Source organism: Medicago sativa, chromosome 3 (assembly GCF_051527215.1).
Source record: "Medicago sativa cultivar Bolivia chromosome 3, Bolivia_mono, whole genome shotgun sequence".
Lineage (NCBI taxonomy): Eukaryota > Viridiplantae > Streptophyta > Magnoliopsida > Fabales > Fabaceae > Medicago > Medicago sativa.
This window is the reverse complement of record NC_140751.1, coordinates 23,148,656-23,169,813: the sequence shown is the minus strand read 5'-3', so window position 1 is coordinate 23,169,813 and position 21,158 is coordinate 23,148,656. Positions and strand designations below refer to the sequence as shown.

General features: G+C 32.7%; 1 protein-coding gene and 1 long non-coding RNA gene across 6 annotated transcripts; one reads left to right on the top strand and one right to left on the bottom strand.

The window, feature by feature from the left end:
* Positions 1–9,331: 9,331 nt before the first annotated feature.
* Positions 9,332–12,812, bottom strand: LOC146936464 (uncharacterized). Of its 3 annotated transcripts, none has more exons than XR_015030625.1 (7): positions 12,676–12,812; positions 12,243–12,528; positions 11,754–11,835; positions 10,532–10,726; positions 10,128–10,282; positions 9,942–9,982; positions 9,332–9,850 (listed from the first exon to the last, which is right to left on the bottom strand). It is a non-coding gene; the product is annotated as an uncharacterized LOC146936464 (long non-coding RNA). The 3 variants fall into 3 exon arrangements; XR_015030623.1 differs by having other exon boundaries at positions 10,108–10,273; positions 10,662–10,726; XR_015030624.1 differs by having other exon boundaries at positions 10,108–10,268; positions 10,662–10,726.
* A 1,941-nt stretch (positions 12,813–14,753) lies between these two features.
* Positions 14,754–18,050, top strand: LOC146936463 (transcription factor bHLH130-like). Of its 3 annotated transcripts, XM_085751290.1 has the most exons (7): positions 14,754–14,882; positions 14,937–14,984; positions 15,370–15,936; positions 16,744–17,222; positions 17,324–17,389; positions 17,643–17,711; positions 17,824–18,050. In XM_085751290.1, exons 3-7 carry the CDS (start codon positions 15,387–15,389, stop codon positions 17,893–17,895), a joined length of 1,236 nt encoding a protein of 411 aa, XP_085607416.1. In that variant the 5' UTR covers positions 14,754–14,882; positions 14,937–14,984; positions 15,370–15,386; the 3' UTR covers positions 17,896–18,050. The 3 variants fall into 3 exon arrangements, with proteins under 3 accessions (XP_085607416.1, XP_085607415.1, XP_085607417.1); XM_085751289.1 differs by having other exon boundaries at positions 14,754–14,984; XM_085751291.1 differs by lacking the exons at positions 14,754–14,882; positions 14,937–14,984 and adding an exon at positions 15,099–15,232.
* The last annotated feature ends 3,108 nt before the right edge of the window (positions 18,051–21,158 follow it).

Here is a 21,158-nt window from a genome sequence, read left to right as displayed (position 1 = left end):
CATATTTAATTTGGCATTTAATTAAATACGCTCCCACTATTTTATTCAAATCAAATGACCTTCAAGCATTGATTCAGAAAATCTCGTTGGAAGATTTTCTAGTTGGGGATGAACCCTCAAAACATAGTTATTTAGGTAGGAACATTTCCAATTGTATCTTATAAAACTTTCAAATCAATTGGGCGAGTAACTCTTACTCAAATCTATCATTTAGATATTTTCCAATCATTGCTTCTAAATTTATTCTAATCTTATTAAATTTAATTTAGTTAAGTTAAACCCAAAAGAATAACAATCGGGTAAATGAAATTACCACACCGCAACTTACTAGTATAGAACGTGTGCTTCACGGAGGCAAACCCACACATTTGATATTGGTCTTGAAGGGTGTTATCCTTTTGGAAAGCATTAAACTTAATATATTATTTTGATCTCACCTCACCACAACTTATATATCATACATATTCGCACTCCAATCATTCAAGCATGCATAAAAAGGTGAAAACTTGAGCACCAAAGGTCTCATTTAGTCGTGATTGATCAACATAAGTTTCTTAGGGTTCCCCTTGAGCATTGGAAGTCTCTTGCCTGCGTGCTTGAGCAATAGAAGTCTCTTGGAGTTATCGACTACTTCTATTATTCATACTTTGCACACAATTTGTTTTCTTCTGATAAGATGTCGTTGTATGCAGCTAAGGTAAAAATTTCATATTCAATTACTTTGAGTGGTCACAATTCTACTAGCCATTGTCTTCATTCTGATTCTTTGATTCTTGACACCTTCTCGATCCCACCTCATTATCGTCGATTTAAGGAGATAGTTGTTGTGTTTTGAAAGCCACCTACGACCCCCTGGGTAAAAGTGAATACGAATGGCTCAGTAATTGTCTTTCATGCGGCGTGTGGTGGAATCTTCAGGGACAACCGCGACACTTTATTGGGAACTTTTACTAATAACATGGGAGCATTTTCGGTTTATGAGTCAGAGCTTTACGGGTTCATCAAAGCGTCTACTGTTGTTCCTATTCGGCTTTGGGACAGATGGCATAATTGTCTTCACTCTGGCATTCAGGTCAACTCTTCGCATACCTTTCGAGAGGGCAATGGATGTGCATACAAGCTTGCCAACCATGGGCATTCTATTCGAGGCTCTTTGTGGTGGACTGCTTTACCTTATTTCATTAGGGAGGACTTTTTTTCAGAATTGTTGTGGTTTGGCCATGTATCGTTTTCCTTAGTTTGTTCTTCTACTGTTTTTCTGTTCCTGAGGGTCAGGCCGCTGCCGCCGCCGCCGCCGCCGCCACCCCCCCACCCCCCCAACATACTTTTTCTATCTTTTTTTAGTAATATTTATTTTATGTGGTTGGTGGTAAAGGATGGGGTTTTTTAGGGGTGTCAACTTAGTTGAGATGTATGAGATTCTCCCTATGCATGTCCTTCTCTTGATTCAACCAAAAATAAAATAAAACAGCTTATGATTTTGCTAAGACGTGTGTGTTATTTCAACAATCATCTGAGTGACAACTTTTGGGACAACCATGAATGTATAAAGAAAAGTAGATATTGACATAAAAACCAAAGCAATAGAAAGAAAAAGTAAAAACATAATGTGAGTAAGAGAAAAAAAATTGTCGCAAATTGCTTTTGCAAATATCATTTCTCTTTTGCTAAATATGGTTGACATTGTTAGTTCCGGATAGAACCTTCAAATATTTTCTTGATTTTTCCTCCTTTGCCATTTTTCCTTGTAGGAGTTTTGTTCTCATTTTTTGAGACTTTATAGTTTTTGTTCGTTTTACTTTCTTTGTTCTCCTTTGTGTTGTTTGGGCTTGATTAGTCCCTTTTTCCATTTAGAAAAAAAACTACTACACGTATTTTTTTTAAATAAAACTTAAACTTATTATATTACTAATAAAATTAAATTTATAAGATTTTATTTATTTTTACATAAAAGAAGGACATGGGTTCTTCAACAAAAAAAAAGGACAAGAGAAAATTATGAATACGTTAAGACGCAAGACTCGAGTCAACGTGTAGTGCTGTATACTATTGGATTTGGATTTCATCAAACTCGTGGGTAGATATTTTCCTCTTTTCCCTCACATCAACTAACACACGTAAAGATTACATAATGAAAATAAAAACACATCAACTAACACACGTAAAGATTACATAATGAAAATAAAAAAATTGATAAATATTTATATTTATTTACAAAAAAATTAATTTTTCTTATTTATATAAGTTTAATACTAGTCTAACTGCTGATGTTAATGGGACATTGGTCATTGGATACATATGAAACTCAACTTGCATTGGACTTTATTGTTTTGTTCTTATCCATGCATGCTGCTGCATTGCTTTCTGCGGCAGCTGTGGTTTTAGATTTTAATAAAGAAGATTGAGACTTATACATGTTTGCACCTTCCTAGTGTGTGTTTGGTTCAGCTTTTAATATAATTGATTCTGACAGAATTGATTCTGATAGAATTGATTCTGACAGAATTGATTCTGAGAGAATTGATTTATGTTTGGATACAATTATGTAGAATTGATTAAAAAAACAGAATGTTGTTTGGATGATTTTGATCAAAATTGCTTTTGAATATATAATTACTAAAATAGACATAGTTAAAGGAGAATTGATAAAGAAAGAGAATTGATAAAGAGCAATAAAGGAAAATAATAGGTTGTAATAATAAAATATAAAATTTATTGGAGAATTGATTCTAGAAAAGCTAGAAGCTAGGATTTGTAGCTTCATAGAGAATTGCTTTTGGAGGATAAAAACAATTCTAAAAAGTCAAACCAAACATGTTGGAATATTGTAGAATTGCTTTTGGAACTGTATAGAATTGATTTTGGCTTTGCAAAAGCCAATCCAAACGGATCCCTATTCTTATCCAATTTGTTTAGTCCTTTTGTGAAGGGTTGAAACAGAGTAGGATATTTTACGAGGTCAATCCTAGTTAATATTTATTACGTATTTAATAAAAAAATTGTTAAAATATTTTTGGTTTAAGATATTTTTTTTATAGATATTTAATTATATTCTACTGTGATCATATTTAAGTATAGGGTTATGTTACAAGACACCTTCATAAAAAGTAGTGTGGTGTCTTTTATCAAGTCACACCTCAAGGTGTGATTTTCACTTTTTTAGTTATAACTTTGATAAAAGACACCTTCATAAAAAGTAGTTGGTGTCTTTTAACAAATGCTCATAGAGTAACTTGATAAAAGACACCTTCACAAAAGGTGTCTTCTATCATAACCCTTAAGTATATATGTTTTAAAAAAAAGGTACTAACAGCTTCATCTGTAAGACAAATCCAGGGGACCAAGTTAGTTTTTAGAATTTTCGTAAGAGGTCAAATTTGATGTTGGGATTTTTCTAAGTATTATATATAGAATATAAAAAAATATATATATAGAATATCAAAGTTCTGGACAGTGCCACCCAATGAATCAAGTCCATTCGATCCAAGTCTAATGATAATTAACTAAAAAAATCCATCAGTTTTTAATAACTTCAAAAAAAAAAATCATTTTATTTGAACTTCATTCAACTTCATTCTTGTCATATGTACAATACAACCAAAAATACGATTGAATGAAGTTTTTTTTTTGGTAGTGGCCGGGTTTGAACCCTGGACCTTGCATATTTTATGCATTGTCCCAACCAAATGAGCTAAGCTCACGAGGACGATTGAATGAAGTTTTAATTTAACGAGTAACAATACTTACGAAACAGACAATAAAAAAATTAGAATTTTTAGATGAAATTAAAATAAATAAACTAAAAGACTTTTAATTCCTAAATTATACAATATTCTCAGTACAATATTTTTTATTTATCAATTTTTAATAAGTATGCTTAGCAAACTTTCCTCAAGAAAAAGTTTAACACTCAGCTTATTTAACCTTTAATCAAATATTCCCTCCGATCACTATTATAAGCAGAAGTCAGTTTTTTAGATTCATTCAATAAATGATGTATTTGATCAATAATATAGACTAAATACATCATTTATTAAATGAATCTAACAAGTTAATTTTTGCTTATAATAGTGACTGGAGGGAGTATGTAATAAATTCCTTAGTTTCATGTAATAATCTTAAACGACTCATTTTAGAAAATGAAAGCATAGTTTTAAAAACCGGACCGGTGGTCGACTCGGTAAGGGTACTGGGTCAATGGTTGAACCAGCGGGTCACTAGTCGAACCGCATGACTGAATCGGATTGAATCGGATGACTCAGTTATATGATTCGGTCTATATATAAAAAAATATTTGTGTTAAGTTAGACTGAACCGAATTACTTTGAACTCAAATAAAAATTTTTTTACCTTTAATAGAAGCACATCTTTATATCATAAATAAAAACAACTTGATAGATATCCCTTGATTTTTTTGTTTTAGGACCCTTGAATTTAGTTGAATATATATTTTATGAGATATATTAAAATAAATATTAAAAAAATGACAATGTCAAGTACAACCCTAAAAAAAATGTGTTGAAAAGATAGTTGTAATCAAGTAAAAAATATTTATTAAAATATCTGAGACGTTGATATTGAATTTATGTGTGTGCTGAGTTCCTTGAAAAACAAGTGGTGCTTGGTTCACCTCAATAAAAGTGTGCTTAGTTATTACTATATTAATTATAAGATGCAATTAGATTACAAAAGATGTAAATGACGTAATGGTAATGCGAAAGCTTTGTAATTAAGCGTGTTCAACACACAGCCTGGCCATTTTTTGGTAATATTAATTTAAGGGTCATGTTAACTTGTGCCCTAAGGGCACATGTTAAGCAATCCTAAAATAGAAATATTCTATTAATATTTGTGCATTCAACTAATTAAAAGTCAACAAATTAAATACAATACACGAATTTCAATAAAAAGTTTTTATATTTGACTCATTAACTTGTGCCTTGAGGGCACAAGTTAACATTTCCCTTAATTTAATTGAATGTCTGCTTTACATCAAACCGGTCCAACCGCCGGTTCATCGGTTCTTGCCGGTTTTGACCGAGTCACACCGGTTTAAGCGGATTTGATTACACGGCCGATCCGTTAAGTAACTCGAACCGGTCACCCCATGGGTTCCCGGTCGGACCGATTTAATCGGTCGGTTCGGTCCGGTTTTCAAAACTATGAATGAAAGTATTGGGTTTGGATGTTCAAGTGGATTCAGTTAAGAAATTACAGGAGTTGAAGACTCTCAATTTTCAAGGTTCAAGTCCAAGCAAAAACTTAAAGGTAGAGAGTGATTCTCAACAAGCAATTTATGCTTTGAAGGGAAAGTTGTCGGTGCCTTTGGATTCTTAAAAATAGGTGGTCCAATTGGTGTTTAAGTTTAGGTTGACTTTTTCCTTAAAAAAAGTTTAGGTTGACTTTTCTTGAAGGAAGTTTAGGTTGACTTGTTGTTCTCATATTTTTTGGACGGAAATTTGTTGTTGTTGATGCCTTCGCTAATAATGATCCTTCATAATGTCTTGCTTGCATATGGATAGCTTAGGCCTCCCATTCTCTAGGGTTGCCTTCTTGTAATTGAGTTCAAACACCCTTTGATTTTATATTCATTTTACTTGAAAAGAAAAAAAAAATTAACATAACAATTTGCATATTAACATTCTTTCAAATAATAGTATACTAAGTATCTGAATTTTTTTCATTACTATAGTATGAGTCAATATAACCAAGTGTGACTAATGAGTTTCATCAAATGACGAATCGTTCGGAAGCTTTTCATAAACTACACCTGAAAAGAAAAAAAAAACCAATAATCCATTTTACAAGATTATAAATAATTTTGCAACGGTTTAACTTTTCAGCGGTCTCAAACCCCCTGCAAAATGGTGTGCATGATATTTGTCGTGTTTATACTTGGATGTTTAATGGAGGTTAACATACCTTTTAATTTGAGGTGATTTTATATTGTCCTGTCAAATTAAAAAATTCTCCAAATTAATAATTGTACTATCACAAAAGAAATTCTCCCTTCTGATATTTTATAATTTTTATAATTCATAACGGTTGTAAAATATGATTTTTTTTTTCTTTTTTAAGTACCATCTCAAGTTTTTTAGCCAAAGCTCTGTTACTTCAATTTATGTTTAATGCTTATTACAACTTAAATTTTAGGTTAAATTGCATTTTTGGTCCCTTAACTATTTATGTAGTATCGCTTTGGTCCCTTAATTAAAATTCAATTTATTTTGGTTCTTTAACTACTCTCTGTTACACATTTTGGTCATTTCCGTTAGTTTTAATACAAAAACGTTAGGTTTTCTTCATTTTCTTCTAGAATTTTTTTGGGATTCTTATTGTTGAAGGTTGATGGAGATGATATGAAGATGAAAAAAGAGGAGAAGAAAATGAAGAAAGTCTAACGTTTTTGAATTAAAACTAACGGAAAGGACCAAACTGTGTAACAGAGAGAAGTTAAGGAACCAAGATAAATCGAATTTTAATTAAGGGACCAAACTGATACTACCTAAATAGTTAAGGGGCCAAAAATGCAATTTAGCCTAAATTTTATGTATTTTTTAATAACTTAAATTTTATTTTTATATACAGTTAAAACTCTATAAATTAATAATGTCAGGACCGGAGAAATTTATTAATTTAGAGAGTTATTAATTTATCGATAAATTAATAATTATTAATTTAAAGAGTTTTTAAGTAATTATACTGTACATACCAAACAAAAAGGTAAATTAGTCTATGCCTCTTAGAATTACGTTGCAGCGAACCTTGGGACTCAACGTAAATTAGTAACTACTATGTTCATATGCATTGGAAATCAATAATAACTTTTGAAGTACAGTAAATGTAAATAAGAGGAACAAATGTGTTCAATGTATTCTTAATATATTTTTTTCAGTTTCTATGAATTATTAATTTATGATTTTCTTGGGACCGAAAATTATAAAGGGATCTCCCGAAAAATTATTATCTTATTATTTTATCGAGTTTTTCAATTTTTTACATTGGCCCAAGTCGGGACCGGACAAATTTATTATTTTAGAGAGTTTATTAATTTACCGAGTATTAAATTAAAGAGTTTATACTGTATTATGCTTATGTAATTTTCAAACTTTGACTATTAAACCTATTTTATTTTCCTTATTAAATCGAAGCATTAAAGAAAAGTTGATTAGTTTATCAATTACGGCTAATACAGCTGGGAAACTTGCGAACTCTTTGAGTGAGACTCAGCTGTTTTGTCTTCTTATCCCTGATTCAAGGAATTCGGTGAAACCTATCGTAACTGAATCTGGGCTTTAATTTAATTTTATTTTTTTAAGAAAATCTGGGCTTTATTTTTTTATTTTGAAAGAAGAATTCTTCTCTTCTCCTAACACATTTTGCTCACGCCCAACTGAAATGACAAGTATACCCCTGTGTTAGTTAACCGACACTGTGTGAGTTAACTAACGCACCTAATAGGTCTCTGCATGACTTAAGTCACGCTGCGTGACTTAAGTGTTATATGACAGCAACAAATACATAACCTTCATTTTTCCAAAACATCCAAAATTCGAAAATCTCCCCGCAAGTGCGATTTTCACCAAACTCAAGCAAATCATCATCAAATCACGCAATTGAACAAGTAAGTGTTGCTTATTCTACATCATTGCTTATTTTTTGTTGAAATTTTGTGATTTTTTTTTTGAAGAAATTAGACATTTTTAGGTTTTTAAAAATTTGGCTTGCATGTTAGTTTTTAGGATTGTTAGTGACACTGCCCAAATATAAGTGTTGTTGTTGTTGAATTGTTGGAAATGACACAATGTCCGTATGAAAATGTCTCATTGATTTTTTGCTTTTTGAAATGTTATGCAGATATGTCTCGGAGGAATACGTCTCAGAGGCTACCTGAGGTGACGAGTGGCAGACTTAGGTTAGGGAGAGTACAAAATTCTACTAGTAGTGCACGGAGGGAGAAGCAAGCAGTACGCCCTCCTTTGGCTGGTCGAGGGAGAGGCAAACTGGGGGGCACTGGAGTTGGTAGGGTTGATGCTGCGAGGGACTCATCATCACAGACGGGTCGATCCCAGACGGTGGACCCAGCACAGTATCAGTAGAATTATGAGCAGTGTCAACAAACGCAGAATCACACTTATTATGAGGAGCCTCAACAATATCATTTTGATGCGTATCAACAACATCAGTATGAGGATCATCAGGAGCAGCCTGATATTGAGCAGGAGGGTGGGGGTCATGCTCAGGGGGTGCCGAGGGTGGAGTACGAGGCCGGACCGAATGGCTATGGAGGAGGGCCTACTGTGCCCACGCTTTTACCTCACTTCGGTAAACATGTGGCATGCAGGATATGGGTCGAGGTCAATGTAAGTATATTTAATGTTTATTTTAATGTTTATTTAACTTATTCCCACCCTTAATTAGACGTAATCCAAAATTATGAGTTGAACCAGAGTAAACATATTGTGCCATCTCTCTTCCTTTGTCTTATTACTTTCAACATTTGTTGTATCTTACTAAAGAGATCCAAACGAAAGAAACCAACACTTCACTCCCTCCCCTTACTTTTTTTCATCTTTAGGGCTTTACATTAATTATTGAAATATTCAAATATATTATTATAGAATATAAATAAAATAGGTTAACATATAAAGTGCTCTAAATTTCATGTTAAATATATCAAAATATAGAGCAATGTCATTGACCTATTTTTACTAAAAAAAAAAACTAGTTTGTTTGTTTAAATGTGTCATATTTCTTAATATTAAATATGTTTATAATATGTTTATCAAGCCATTCTTAGGTTTTGAAAAGTCTAATTCGGTCTAACATATTTCCATTACTAGTATTCCTCACACTCCAACTTTAGGAGGAGGAATAGAATACTAGCAGTCGATAACCATGGCAAATATATCAAATAAAAAGTAATATCATTGACCTATGTTTGTCTATTTACACTACTAGAAACTCTCTATTTTCCTGCGGAATTACCTGCGGATTTGGGTGAAATTTCTGCAGGAAACCTGTTTCCTGCGGATTTTGCCAAGGATTTAGGTTCTCAGGTATAACCTTCGTGGGTAATTGTTACCTTAGGATTTTGGAAACCGCAGGAAACTTTCCTACGGATATTTTCCAAGGAAATTCCGCAGGAAAATTCGTGCAGTTATTCTAGAGATAACCTGCCCGTTTGTATGTTTTCTGGAACATATCGGCAGGTACTTCCGCAGCAAACGGCACAAGAAAATCCGCAGGAACCAGTGTTCCCCAGGTAAATCCTCAGGAAATGGATTTATATTTTAAAAAATGTTGAGCATTTCATTGCATTGCAGAACAATGAAAATATAATATAAATTATTTATTAAAAACCTTTTAATTGACTTTACAATAGGATTTTATCAACTAGGACAAATCAAAGTCTATGTGAGCAAACACATAACAAACTACTTGTACTATACAACCTTGTCATAATCATAGGCACAACCTTCAAAAACACTGAAATTTCAATAGAATGTTTACACTAACACCACCTTAGTGGCTTACAGATTCAAAGTTGCTATCATAAAATATTCCAGTGATTTGTTTGGTAACTTGAAACAGCCACACAACACTAAGTTATACATACATGTAGATCATTTTGAAGAGGTGTCCCTGTAAGCATCAAGTGTTGGTTCGCATTTCAAGCAACAAACATCAGATTTTTCCACCTAAAGCTATTTTTGATAAGAAAACTCTCTTCTCCTCCATGAAACTCTCTATTCCCCTCCATGAAACTCTCTTCCCTCTAAGGAGTATACACTCACTCGAAGAGTGCTTACAATCTGTCATTCTTTAGCAGCAGGTTGTAATAGATTGCCTAAAAGCAAAAACATATGACATATCTTACTCTAAAATGTTAAATCTTACAAACAAAATTAGAGAAATGAACAGAAAAAAAAAGAACACACCTGAACTGTTTTGCCAAGGCCCATTTCATCTGGCAACATGGCTGTGTGACACATGAAATCAAAAGTCAATCACAAGATTCTTGACAACCATAGTAAACACTAAAGCACAAATACTGTAACATTATCAAAACCACAAAGCTTCAAAAAAATCGCAGTAGCAATATACCAAAAAGCTGATTGTGTTACCGCTTCAAGCTCTCTCCCACCACCGTGAGTCAGTCGCCAACGTTCAGAAGCCCTTTACCTCAACCGTTGCTTGAACTTCAATATTACACGTCATAGCAGCCCTAATATTGATATATTCCAGTCATAACCGCTTCTCACTTTCTGTTCTACATACACTTGTAATGTACAATATTTGTTAAACGGATACAATTTCAAAATGATGAGTGCATACACATCATAGCAGCCCTAATATTGATATATTCATTCTTATGATTGCACTGCACTTTAACATTAGATTTATTAACAGTCCATGGCACAAAAGGTTTAACAAATATCATTAACAAAGTCAAAGTATCAAAACTAGTAACAACTTAAAAACAAAACGAAATCAAAACAAATTAATGGAGTTTAAGAGCAAATTGAACCTAAGATTTGGCATAATAGAAGACCAAGTATACAAATTCCTCACAATCATTTCATCAAACCTGAGAGTCAGGCACGGTCACAACAATAACAGAACCTGAAAACATATAGCATTGCAGATCACACTCTCACCTTCATAGTATATCTTGCCACTTCGAGCAGCCCCATCAGCATGCTTCACCGCATCCAAACCTTCCCTTCAATGACAGAGTTTTGTATGACCAGAATTGGATTCCACAATCGGAAAGTTAAACAAACAAAAACAGGGAAGGAATAAGGAAAACTTTTTAACTTCAAACCAAAACTAAAATTCACTTAGCATTGCTCAAGAGGATCTCACTAAAACCATGCTACAAAATAGACTAATAAGGGCATATAACAGCAACAACATTTGCACTCTCAGGCCTCAGCTTTAAATCAGATACATGCAACAATAACAATATTGCAGGTTAATACATTTTTTTTTTTCAATAGGCCGTGATATACATGCTCGTGAAAGAATGACAATTATACGAACTTATACGCTATAAACTAGCATTTTTGTCTTGCAACACAAAAGGTCTGTTTGGCAAGTCACATTTTCTTAGCTTATAGCTTATAAGCTCACAAGCATTTGGTCATATCATATTAGACTACTCATTTTCAAGTTTTATCAGTAACCACTCATGCAGCGCAGCACTAAAAACAACTACTCATTTTAAATCATAAAATGATTGAGGTAAGCAAGGAAGATAGGAACGCATGGTATATAACAATCACAACAGTAAGAACAAAAATACATAAGTTCATCTATATCCGAAAAAGTTACTCAAAGTTTACATGTAAATCAACAATGTTATAGAAATGCAGCAATGTATACACATCAACAACACATCAATTTCAAAATTGCTTATTACAAATGGAACAAAACATCAACAACATCATTAGGAACCAATATGGAAGTTATGAATTGAGCTTATGTTTACAGATCAACAATATCAACAACACAAGTCTCTAACGGAATGCAGCAACGTTTACACATCAATTTCAAAATCAAAATCAATAGGAACACATCAAAAGAGTAGTTCTGATTCAACACATAAGAAAATGACAAACCGAAAAGAAAAAAAAAATGTATCAACACAGTAAATCAATTTGATTCACAAGAGTAAGAACACAATATAACAAAATTGAATATTATCACAAAAAATCGATTCAATTCATAATACTGTAGCATTCAAATACCTCAAGATCAGCTTGAATCTCTTCACGTTCATGACTGGTAGCAATTGTAACTACATCCTCAACACTCTTTTCACTGAACCGGCTACAATCACAACCAAATCGAAATTGATCAAAATCGAAATTAATATACATATACATATACAACCAAATCGAAAGTAGCTACCTTGCATCAGCCAATGCTTTGATCGAGATTAATATACATATACATATACACTGATTTCAACCTACAGCAGAACAAACACATTTTCACAAACACTTGGCATGCATACTTTGAACAAAAATTGGAGGAATTTCACTTTGCAGCTAAAAACTGAAGAGAATCGTATGTTGTAGATAAAAACACATCAATTTCAAAATTAGTTTCACTTTCAACGATAAAACACATCAATTCAAAATTAGGAACAAAAATCAACAATCTATACATTATTATGGCACAAATGATATACAAAATCAATTCAACTAAAAATCAATTCAGTAAGCGATAATAACCTGAGCAAGATGCGAGTACGAAGTCGATGATGGAAATGCAACGCGGAGAACGGATTCAGCAAACAACGTTGAAGGAATTGACGAGAACGATGAAGGAATCAGATGCGACGAACAATAAAGGAAATTGTAGCTTCAAGGAGTGGCGAGAAACGAGCTTCAACGAGTTGAGAAGGTTTGGATCTAATCGCCGATGAACAAAGAACGTTTGGATCGGAGCTTCAACGATGAACGTTTGGTCACACTTCAAAAATAGTTTGACGTTGAATTTGGACTTAAATCATGTTCACTATATAAGGAGAGAAAAAAATAATATACCCGAAATATTTCATGAAAAAACTAAAAAATTAAAAATTTACTAAATCCGCAGGTAAATCCGCAGGAAGAGTGGTCCGAAATCTTCCGCATGTAAAGCAGCATCAAAAGTTATAGTTACCTGCGGATATTCTTGCGGTTACCAAATCTGCAGGAAACGTTGTCAGTGTAACGAAATCCTCAGGTAAATCCTCAGGTATTCCTGCGGATTATTTAGCGCAGGAAAATCCGCAGGAAATTCGACAGTTTCTAGTAGTGTTATATGTGTCGTATTCCTTACTTGGAGGTGATAATATGAAATATGTCTTTAAATAAGCTTACAAGCCATGATAGATTTGCAAAAAGGCCAAACTTGTGAGAAAAATAAGCTTATAATAATAGGTGACCGAGTAGACTATAGCCTTGAATTTTTTTCTATCAGGCCATTTTTATGTTTTGAAAAGCCTAATTCGAGCCAACATATTTCCATCACTAACAATCCCCACACTCCAACTTGAGAGTAATAGAATAGTAACAGACGATAACAAATATTTGTTATGTAGCAAATTATGTTTCCATTTCATTTGAATCTCCTACATTTTAGGATTAACCATCACTTATATATCTTAAACTATATTTTAATGATGTTTTGTCTTAACCATTCGGTTTCTATAGAAAATAGTCTCAAATAGTTTAAAGTTTGACTCCAAAACAATTAAAGTCTGATCAATAATTATTTCAGAAATCTAACTCAAATTCTCCCAATTAATTTGACTTTAACTAAAATCTAAATCTATTAACCACTTAAAATAAATCACTTCATTATATTAGAAAAATGATATTTGCACAACTATTTTGTGACATTTTCTAGATAGATCTCTCTCATACTCACGTTATATTCTTATATTATATTTCTTCCTTTTTCTTTCTCTACTATTTTTAACAAATGAGAATAATAAAAAGATAGTTGTCACAAAATAATTTTTCAAATATCATTTCTCTTATATTATTTGTGATCATAGGTGAACATAACCTATATCTTAAACAATATATGAACACCAAACAAAGAGTGTAATTCTTAGACCTTTCATCTCATGCTGGTTGGCTGCTCTGAATTCATTCATATAATAATATCATCCTCAGTTTAGATAACCACAAACAAAGAAAGGAAAACCACAAACGTTCAAGAATCACCAACCTTTCGAAAAGTACCTTTATGTGGTAATCATTAATCAACTCTTGATGAAAATGACAATTTTTTAAAAAATATACATGATAGAATAGTTTCAAGGGATAATGCACGTACCTAATAAAATTAAAAGCAAAAAAAAAAAGGTGGTGTGCCCCTTGCTGCAACCAAAGAACACCAACCGTACATTTTCCTTGCACCACAATCGTCCTAATGTTTACACAAACGTCGCTTGGTTCATAAGCAAAGCATCACTATATCTTATCCATTGCTACGTCATTATATTTAATATTTTTATTAATTTAATTTTTTAAATAAATTTAATAAATTAGTAGTTTGACTAATTTGAAGAATAAAGATCTAACAAATATTTTTATGACTCCGCGAGTCTAGGGAAAGAGGCTACTCTTCTTCGAAAATGTAGTGAATCAAGCTTCGAATATAGAAGATGTTTTCATTTAGTGATGAATTAAAGTTTGAATCTCAATAAAAAAAAAACATATGAGAAATTAAAAAGGAAAAAATATATATTCGGCTCATATTTTACAATAGCGTAAATTCAAATATTATTGTTAATGTTTTTGCAGGAGAGTAATATGTACATATCTACGTAGATAATCTTTGAGCCGTGAGACTTTTTTTTATCTAGTGAGTCTCAAGATCTACCTAATCTAAACTTTTAATTGTAAGAAAATAATAAAGAATGATATTTAAATAATTTATTTTGGTAGAATAAATAAAAATAAAAATAAAATAATAGATATGCAAAGTCTAACAATATTATAAGCAACATAAGTTTTATTAAAGTCCACTTTCACTATTAAATGATCACAGACAAAAGATCTATAAAGTCAAGACCCCAATTTTGATTATTTCTAATGGTCAACTGCAAAAAATGAAGGGCACAGTGATATAGAGTTATAGGCCACTTAAGTCATCAAGGTAAAATCGTTATTATGGTGGAAACATAAGGTTAAATACTAAACAAGACACTTGATAAATATATATATGTCACAAGTGGTAGACAAGACAACAATAATTTCTTAGCCTCCTCTTTGCTTCCTCTTTTGTCTCTCATCTGTTTGTGTGTTTATTTAAGAGTTCTTTGTCAGACTCAAGAAGCTAAAGGACTTGAAGTTTGGATTTGAATTCACCAAAAAATTTGAGTTGCATATATAGCCTCTCAAGATTTTTTTAGTTTTCTTGTTTCAAAAGCTAGTATTGATTACAAAAGACACATAAATCAAGAAAGATTCTCTAAGGTAAGTTGTTTTTATTGATGTAAACTAACATGTTGAATTACCCTTTGGATGTTTGAGTCTAATTAGTTTTAAATTATGGTTGTGGTCGTAGTTATGCTGCAAACTTTCCTATTGCGATGAAATGCGACTCATGTGGTTGAAATTGCAATCACGATGTCATTGTAAAGACTTCAAAAAAAAAAAAATATATTTCAGACGCAATTACCGTTGCAGACCGCAATATAAAACCATGAGTTTAACTCTCTGACGTTATCACAAAAAAGGTTTTAAATTGCAGTCGCCGATTTATGTTGAAATTTTATATATTGTAAAAAATTGCAATCAAAAAGTTGCTTAGCTTATAGGTAGAAATTATAAAGATGTTTTTTTAATTTTTTTTATGCAGATAATTGTATAAGCAAGATGGGTGCTATGTATGAAGAGCTAAGAAGAAACCAAGAAATGGATTCTTCAAGTATTATTCATTCAAAACAACATTATCAACAACAAAATTCTGGACTACTAATGAGGTATAATTCCACTCCAACCTCTTTGTTTACAAACCTTATCGACAACAACGCTCAAAACTATATCAACAACGAAGAATCGTTTACAAACGAGAGTTATATTCCATCAACAAGTTCAGAAATGGATACCATGTTATCCAAGTTGATATCATCCAACAATGGATGGAACAATTCTGAAGAAAATTTGCAAGAGTTTGATGTGAAACCTGTGAAGCAAGAAATAGGTGAATCTGTTGCTCAAGGGAATGGTAATTACTCTTATGGTGGATCTGAGTTGATTTACCAAGGCTTTTCAAATGGTTCTGGCAATGGTTTTTATGGCTCTTTTGGTGGAGTTGATACTATGGAATCAGATGATTCCAATCAATCTAAAATTGGTGTTAGGAATTGCTCCAGTCTTATTAGGCAAAAGAGTTCACCTGCTGAGTTTTTCTCTAATGAAAATGGTATGAATTTTTTCTTACTTGCATACTTTTATAGATTTTACCGTGTGCTTTTTACCCTATAGTAATTATGGTATGTTTGGATTGGCTTGTTGAGCTTATCTACTGGCATACACACTTATCAGACTATTTTGACAAGCTTATGAAAATATCTTATGCATGTTTTTAAGTTGTTTTCATCTTTTTTCCTTAAGCTCTCCTAGATAGCTTATAAAAACAGCTTATAGGAAAACAAATTTGATTTTATTCTATCTTTTATTGTAGAAATAGCTTATGCATAAGAATTTATAGATTAACTCCTATGTAATAACTCAATATCCGAACAGGGCTTAATGTTTTCATATAGTTGAAAGATAAATGTTATGATTTAAATTGAAATACTTCTCTTGTATGAAACCAAGAAAAAACAAATGAGCAATTGGACCAATGTTTGTTGGTCCAAGGAGCTAGGAACTTGATTCATCATTAGTAAGGTTTCAGGTTTGAGTCCTGTAAATGAAAAATATAAGCGCTAAAGGAGTTTTGTCCGTTGTATGAACGGCTATGGTCATCTCTGTTAAATTATGAAAATGTTCAAATTTAATATATGAAGTACTGTCATGGATAGGACACTTGACATGACAATAACACTGATGAACGTGATTGAATGTAAGCACATGTGTTGACGTCGTGTCAGTATGAGATATTGACATGTGTCAGTGCTACACGTGAATTAACTACACTTTGAAAGTTATTTAGCATTAAATCAAATCAAATCAAACCAAACTGTTTGACTTATTTTGATATTTTGAATACTTTTATGAATTGAAGGACTTGCAACATTGACATTGAGAGAGGTAGAAAGCTTTAAAGCCAATGGCATCTCAAATGGTACACTTAACTTCTCATCTAGGCCATCTACTAGCTTGAAAAGGATGCCACAAATAGCTGAAAATGGAATTCAAAGCTTAGAACCAAATTGTGACCAAACTACAAACCTAGTAAATGAAAATGGTAGCTCCAAAAGTCACATACCTAGCTTCACCAATGAATTTTGGGACAATTCTGCATTCAATGCACACAAAACAGAGAGTGAAGATGAAATAATGTTTTCTACTTCAAATGGTTTGGACTCTCAAGAAGCAGATTTTGGCTATCAAAATCTTGGTTTGACCAGTCATCTGAGTCTTCCTAGTTCTTCTACTAAGATGACATCTATGGAGAATTTTCTTCAAATTCAAGGTTCTGTTCCTTGTAAAATTCGAGCGAAAAGAGGGTTTGCAACTCATCCAAGAAGCATTGCAGAGAGGGTAAAATTTACTAACAACTATAAATCTATCATTACTCGACCATACTATTATTAAGCCTATGTGATTCAACAGTTTCATATATGTTAATCTGAAAATTTCAGGTCAGAAGAACCAGAATTAGTGACAGAATCAAGAAACTGCAAGGTCTTTTCCCAAAATCAGATAAGGTATTTTAAAGTATGTTGATTGAAACTTCATATGCATTTTAGTAACGTAGACACAGATATCAGATATGACACTAATAATACCGACGCCTGTAATAACTTTAAAAAATGAAAGTAATTGAATGTCACATGTGTCTGTCTCAGCACCACTTGTCACACACTGGACTATGTGTCCGGCAGACATGTCTTCAATGTAAAGTGTCAGTGCTACATAGTTTATATACATTTCAGTAACTTAGTACTTCTAATTTGGCAGCAAACAAGCACAGCAGATATGTTGGATTTGGCAGTTGAGTACATTAAAGACCTACAAGAACAAGTTCAGGTACAAGAAAATTATATACCTTTGCCCTAAAAATGAAAAGAATAAACACATTGAATGATTAAATTCCATCAAAATCTATAATGTCTAACTAAATTTCTTTCACCTTTTGCAGATACTCACAGATTGTAAGGAAAAATGCAAATGTGCAAGTCATGAGAAGAAACACTGTGAACCTTGTAGCTGATTTAATCCTTTTAGATAGAAAATGGGAGCAAAAATTTTGTGTATATATCAAGAAAAAAAAATTGAGTGTACCATAGTTTGCAATTGTGTAATTATAGAAAATAACGCTGATATTTGCCTAGTATGAGTTTAGGTCCATAAAGTTTTGTTTTTCAATTTTCTCTTCTGATTTTCCTTTTAGCTTGATTAAAGCACTATTATATAATCATTATGTACTATCATATTACGTAAAAGAAATTTGATTGCATTGTATAATAATCTTCTAGAAACTGTGATACAGTACTTAATACTGAGTTGTATATGATTCTTATTGTTTATGAACGGAACAGCAAATTGACTTTTCACAGCATAAAAAAATCTAATGGGTCGTATTCATGTTTAAAATTCTTGAGATTTTTTTTGTCTTTTATTGTAGCATAGTTAGATATGTACGCATCTAATGAGCATGAATTGGGTCCATGTGTTGAGTCGTGATCAATTGTGGTTGCCAGAGCCAATATTAAATGCCACCATTCTCTCTGAGTTCCTAATGATCTTCTATGCAAGAGAACAGAAAGCCATATGATATGTAAACCAGCGTGATTTAACTCACGCTGGGTTTATAACCTGCGTGAGTTAACTCATGCTGCGTGACTTAAGTCACGCATGTGTAAAATTAAGTCATGTTTGATTTACACATGCGTTAGTTAACTAATGTAAGGACATTTTTGGCATGGTTGCAGGGCGCGAGTGAAAAGTGCAGGGTGAAGAGCAGATTCAAAAAATAATGAAGGGCTCAAAGATAAGGGTACTCTAACATATTGAAAAACTCAACAACTCAGAGATATGAGCAATGTGAGACTAAAATTAAACTTCAAAACCAACTTCAACAACAGCATGGTAAAATATAGGGATTGGGATTCCCTCCATTGAAAATTCTCTCAAGTTTTCCTAAGTGGAATCTCAACCATCAAACATGAGAGAGAAAGTGAGAATTAAATTATAATAAAAAGTAATTGTTGTATTTTAAAGATAAAGATTGAAAATTGAGAAAATTTTCAATGGAGAGAATCCAAATCCAAAATATAGTTGTGAATTGCGAAAAAAATTGTTAACTCTCAAAGTATAATTATTAAATTATCAATTAATTAAGTGATATTCGAGTATTGTTAAAAAAGAAAAGTGATATTTGAGTGTGTTTCATTTACTCAGCCTAGAATCTCGATGACAAACTAATGGGGTGCAAAAGATAAGGAGTAGAGATGCCTTGGAACAGTCACCAGAATTTCTTCCTAGAATTTTGACATAAAGATACGTTTCAAAGAATATTTTGACATAAAGTTCAAAAACTTTAATACACATTTTATTGTTTTTCTTTCTCCACCACACTTTGAGAAAATTTGTGAGCATGATTTAAAGGGGCTCTATTCCTTAGAATGTGATCTTGTATTCTTAGGTGCATGGATCTAGTTATTGGGTCACACTTATTAAGAGAAAATTGCTCTTCTCCATTAATTTTTGCTCACTCCCACATGAAAAGTAAGTATCCATGCGTGACTTAAGTCATGCTCGGTACTGTCACACAAGTTTTAATCCAGCGTAAGTTAAGTCATGTTGCGTGCTGTTATAGAACAGCAAAGTCCGACACATAACCATTCAATTTCTAAGTGCGATTTTCTTCATTATTGCGCCAATCAACGTCAATTTCTACCCCAAAATCAAGTAAGTGTTGATTATCATATTGCATTGCTTTTTTTGGTTTAAATTTTGTTTTAGTTTTTTTTTTTGGAGAAATTTTACATTTTTAGATTTTAGAAATTTGGTTTGCATGTTAGTTTTTAGGATTGTTACCGATGAATTAAGTAAGGAATTGTAGTTTAGATGTTGTTTAGAGTAAGTTTCACTCCAATGTGGTAGTTTAGGGTTTAGAAATTGTTAGATTTTATGTTGATTGAAAGTTGCACTTTAGGTGTTTGATAAAATGTCTCAATGAAAATTTGTTTATTTTTTGCATTGCTAATGATGAAATTAACTAGAAATTGGATTGTTAATGTTGATTATAGTGAGTTTGAATGCAATGTGATAGTTTACAAATTAAAAAATCATTGATTTTTTGCTTTTTTAAAATAATGTAGATATGTCTAAGAGGCCTGACAGACTTAGAGGAGGCAGGGAGACCGCTACCGGTAGTGCACGGGCCGAAAAGGTTGCTACGCGCCCTCATGTTATTAGATGGAGAAAGGGGGCACAAGGATTAGTAGGAGTGATGATGCGGAGGTGACGACATCTCAGACGACTACATCACAGATAATGGATCCCACGGAGCATCAGCATCAGCATGAGGCGTATCAGCCTCAGTATGAGCATGCCCAACAACAGGAGGGTGAGGCACACCAGTAGGCTTAGGAGGAAGAGGTCGGACCAACGAGTTTTCCCAGGGGCCGTACTGACTTGTCGCATCTACCGAGGTTCGATAGCCACGTGGCATACTGACTATGGAGAGATTCCGAAGTAAGTATAATTGTTTTATTTTATTTTAATGATATGGCAATTGATGTGTTAATTTTTACGATTTAAATTTTTATTTTAAAATATTTAAATTGACGCATCAATTTAAATTACCGTCAATTTAAATTACGCGTCAATTTAAATTATGTGTCCTTTTATTTGTTTATTTGAATTTAATTTTATGATTTAATATTTATGTTAAAATGTTTAATGTTTATTTTAATTATTGTTTTTTTTACGATTAAATTGTTATGTATTTTTTATTTATTGAAATGCTTATATATTTAACGGTTTATTGTTTGTTTATTTTTTTGTATTTCAATTTCTGAGGACGCATAAGTTGACCGCTGTCTCGCACGGGAAGAAGATTAAAGCTGAGACCTAGACAATCACAGGACAGGGACAAGCATGGCTCTGGCAGCAGGTGAAAGCATTCGCTCTTGCCCCGTCCTTCAGACTGGGTACAAGAACAGGGTACGAGAACATCAACCATGGCATCATCACTGCCTTGTCAGAGAAATGGCACGCGGAGACTAGTATCTTCCATTTACCTGTTGGGGATATGAGTGTCACACTAGATGATGTGGCGTGTCTTCTATACATCCCCATTGTTGGGAGGCTCATTGTTGAGGATGATATAGAGTATGAGGACGGTATAGTGTTGTTGCAGTTGCAGACTGAGCTGGGTTTTACGGAAGCGGAGGCCCAAACTAAGGTACGAGAGCAGTGGGGTGGGTATGTCAACGTAACTCGCCTGAGGGAATAGTATGAAAGACT

Excerpts from the sequence above, each read along its gene's own strand:
- LOC146936463 (XM_085751290.1), top strand. The coding sequence starts at position 15,387 with ATGGGTGCTATGTATGAAGAGCTAAGAAGAAACCAAGAAATGGATTCT. Across the intron at positions 15,937-16,743 it reads GTTTTTCTCTAATGAAAATG|GACTTGCAACATTGACATTG; the intron begins GTATGAATTTTT and ends TATGAATTGAAG. Across the intron at positions 17,223-17,323 it reads CAAGAAGCATTGCAGAGAGG|GTCAGAAGAACCAGAATTAG; the intron begins GTAAAATTTACT and ends TGAAAATTTCAG.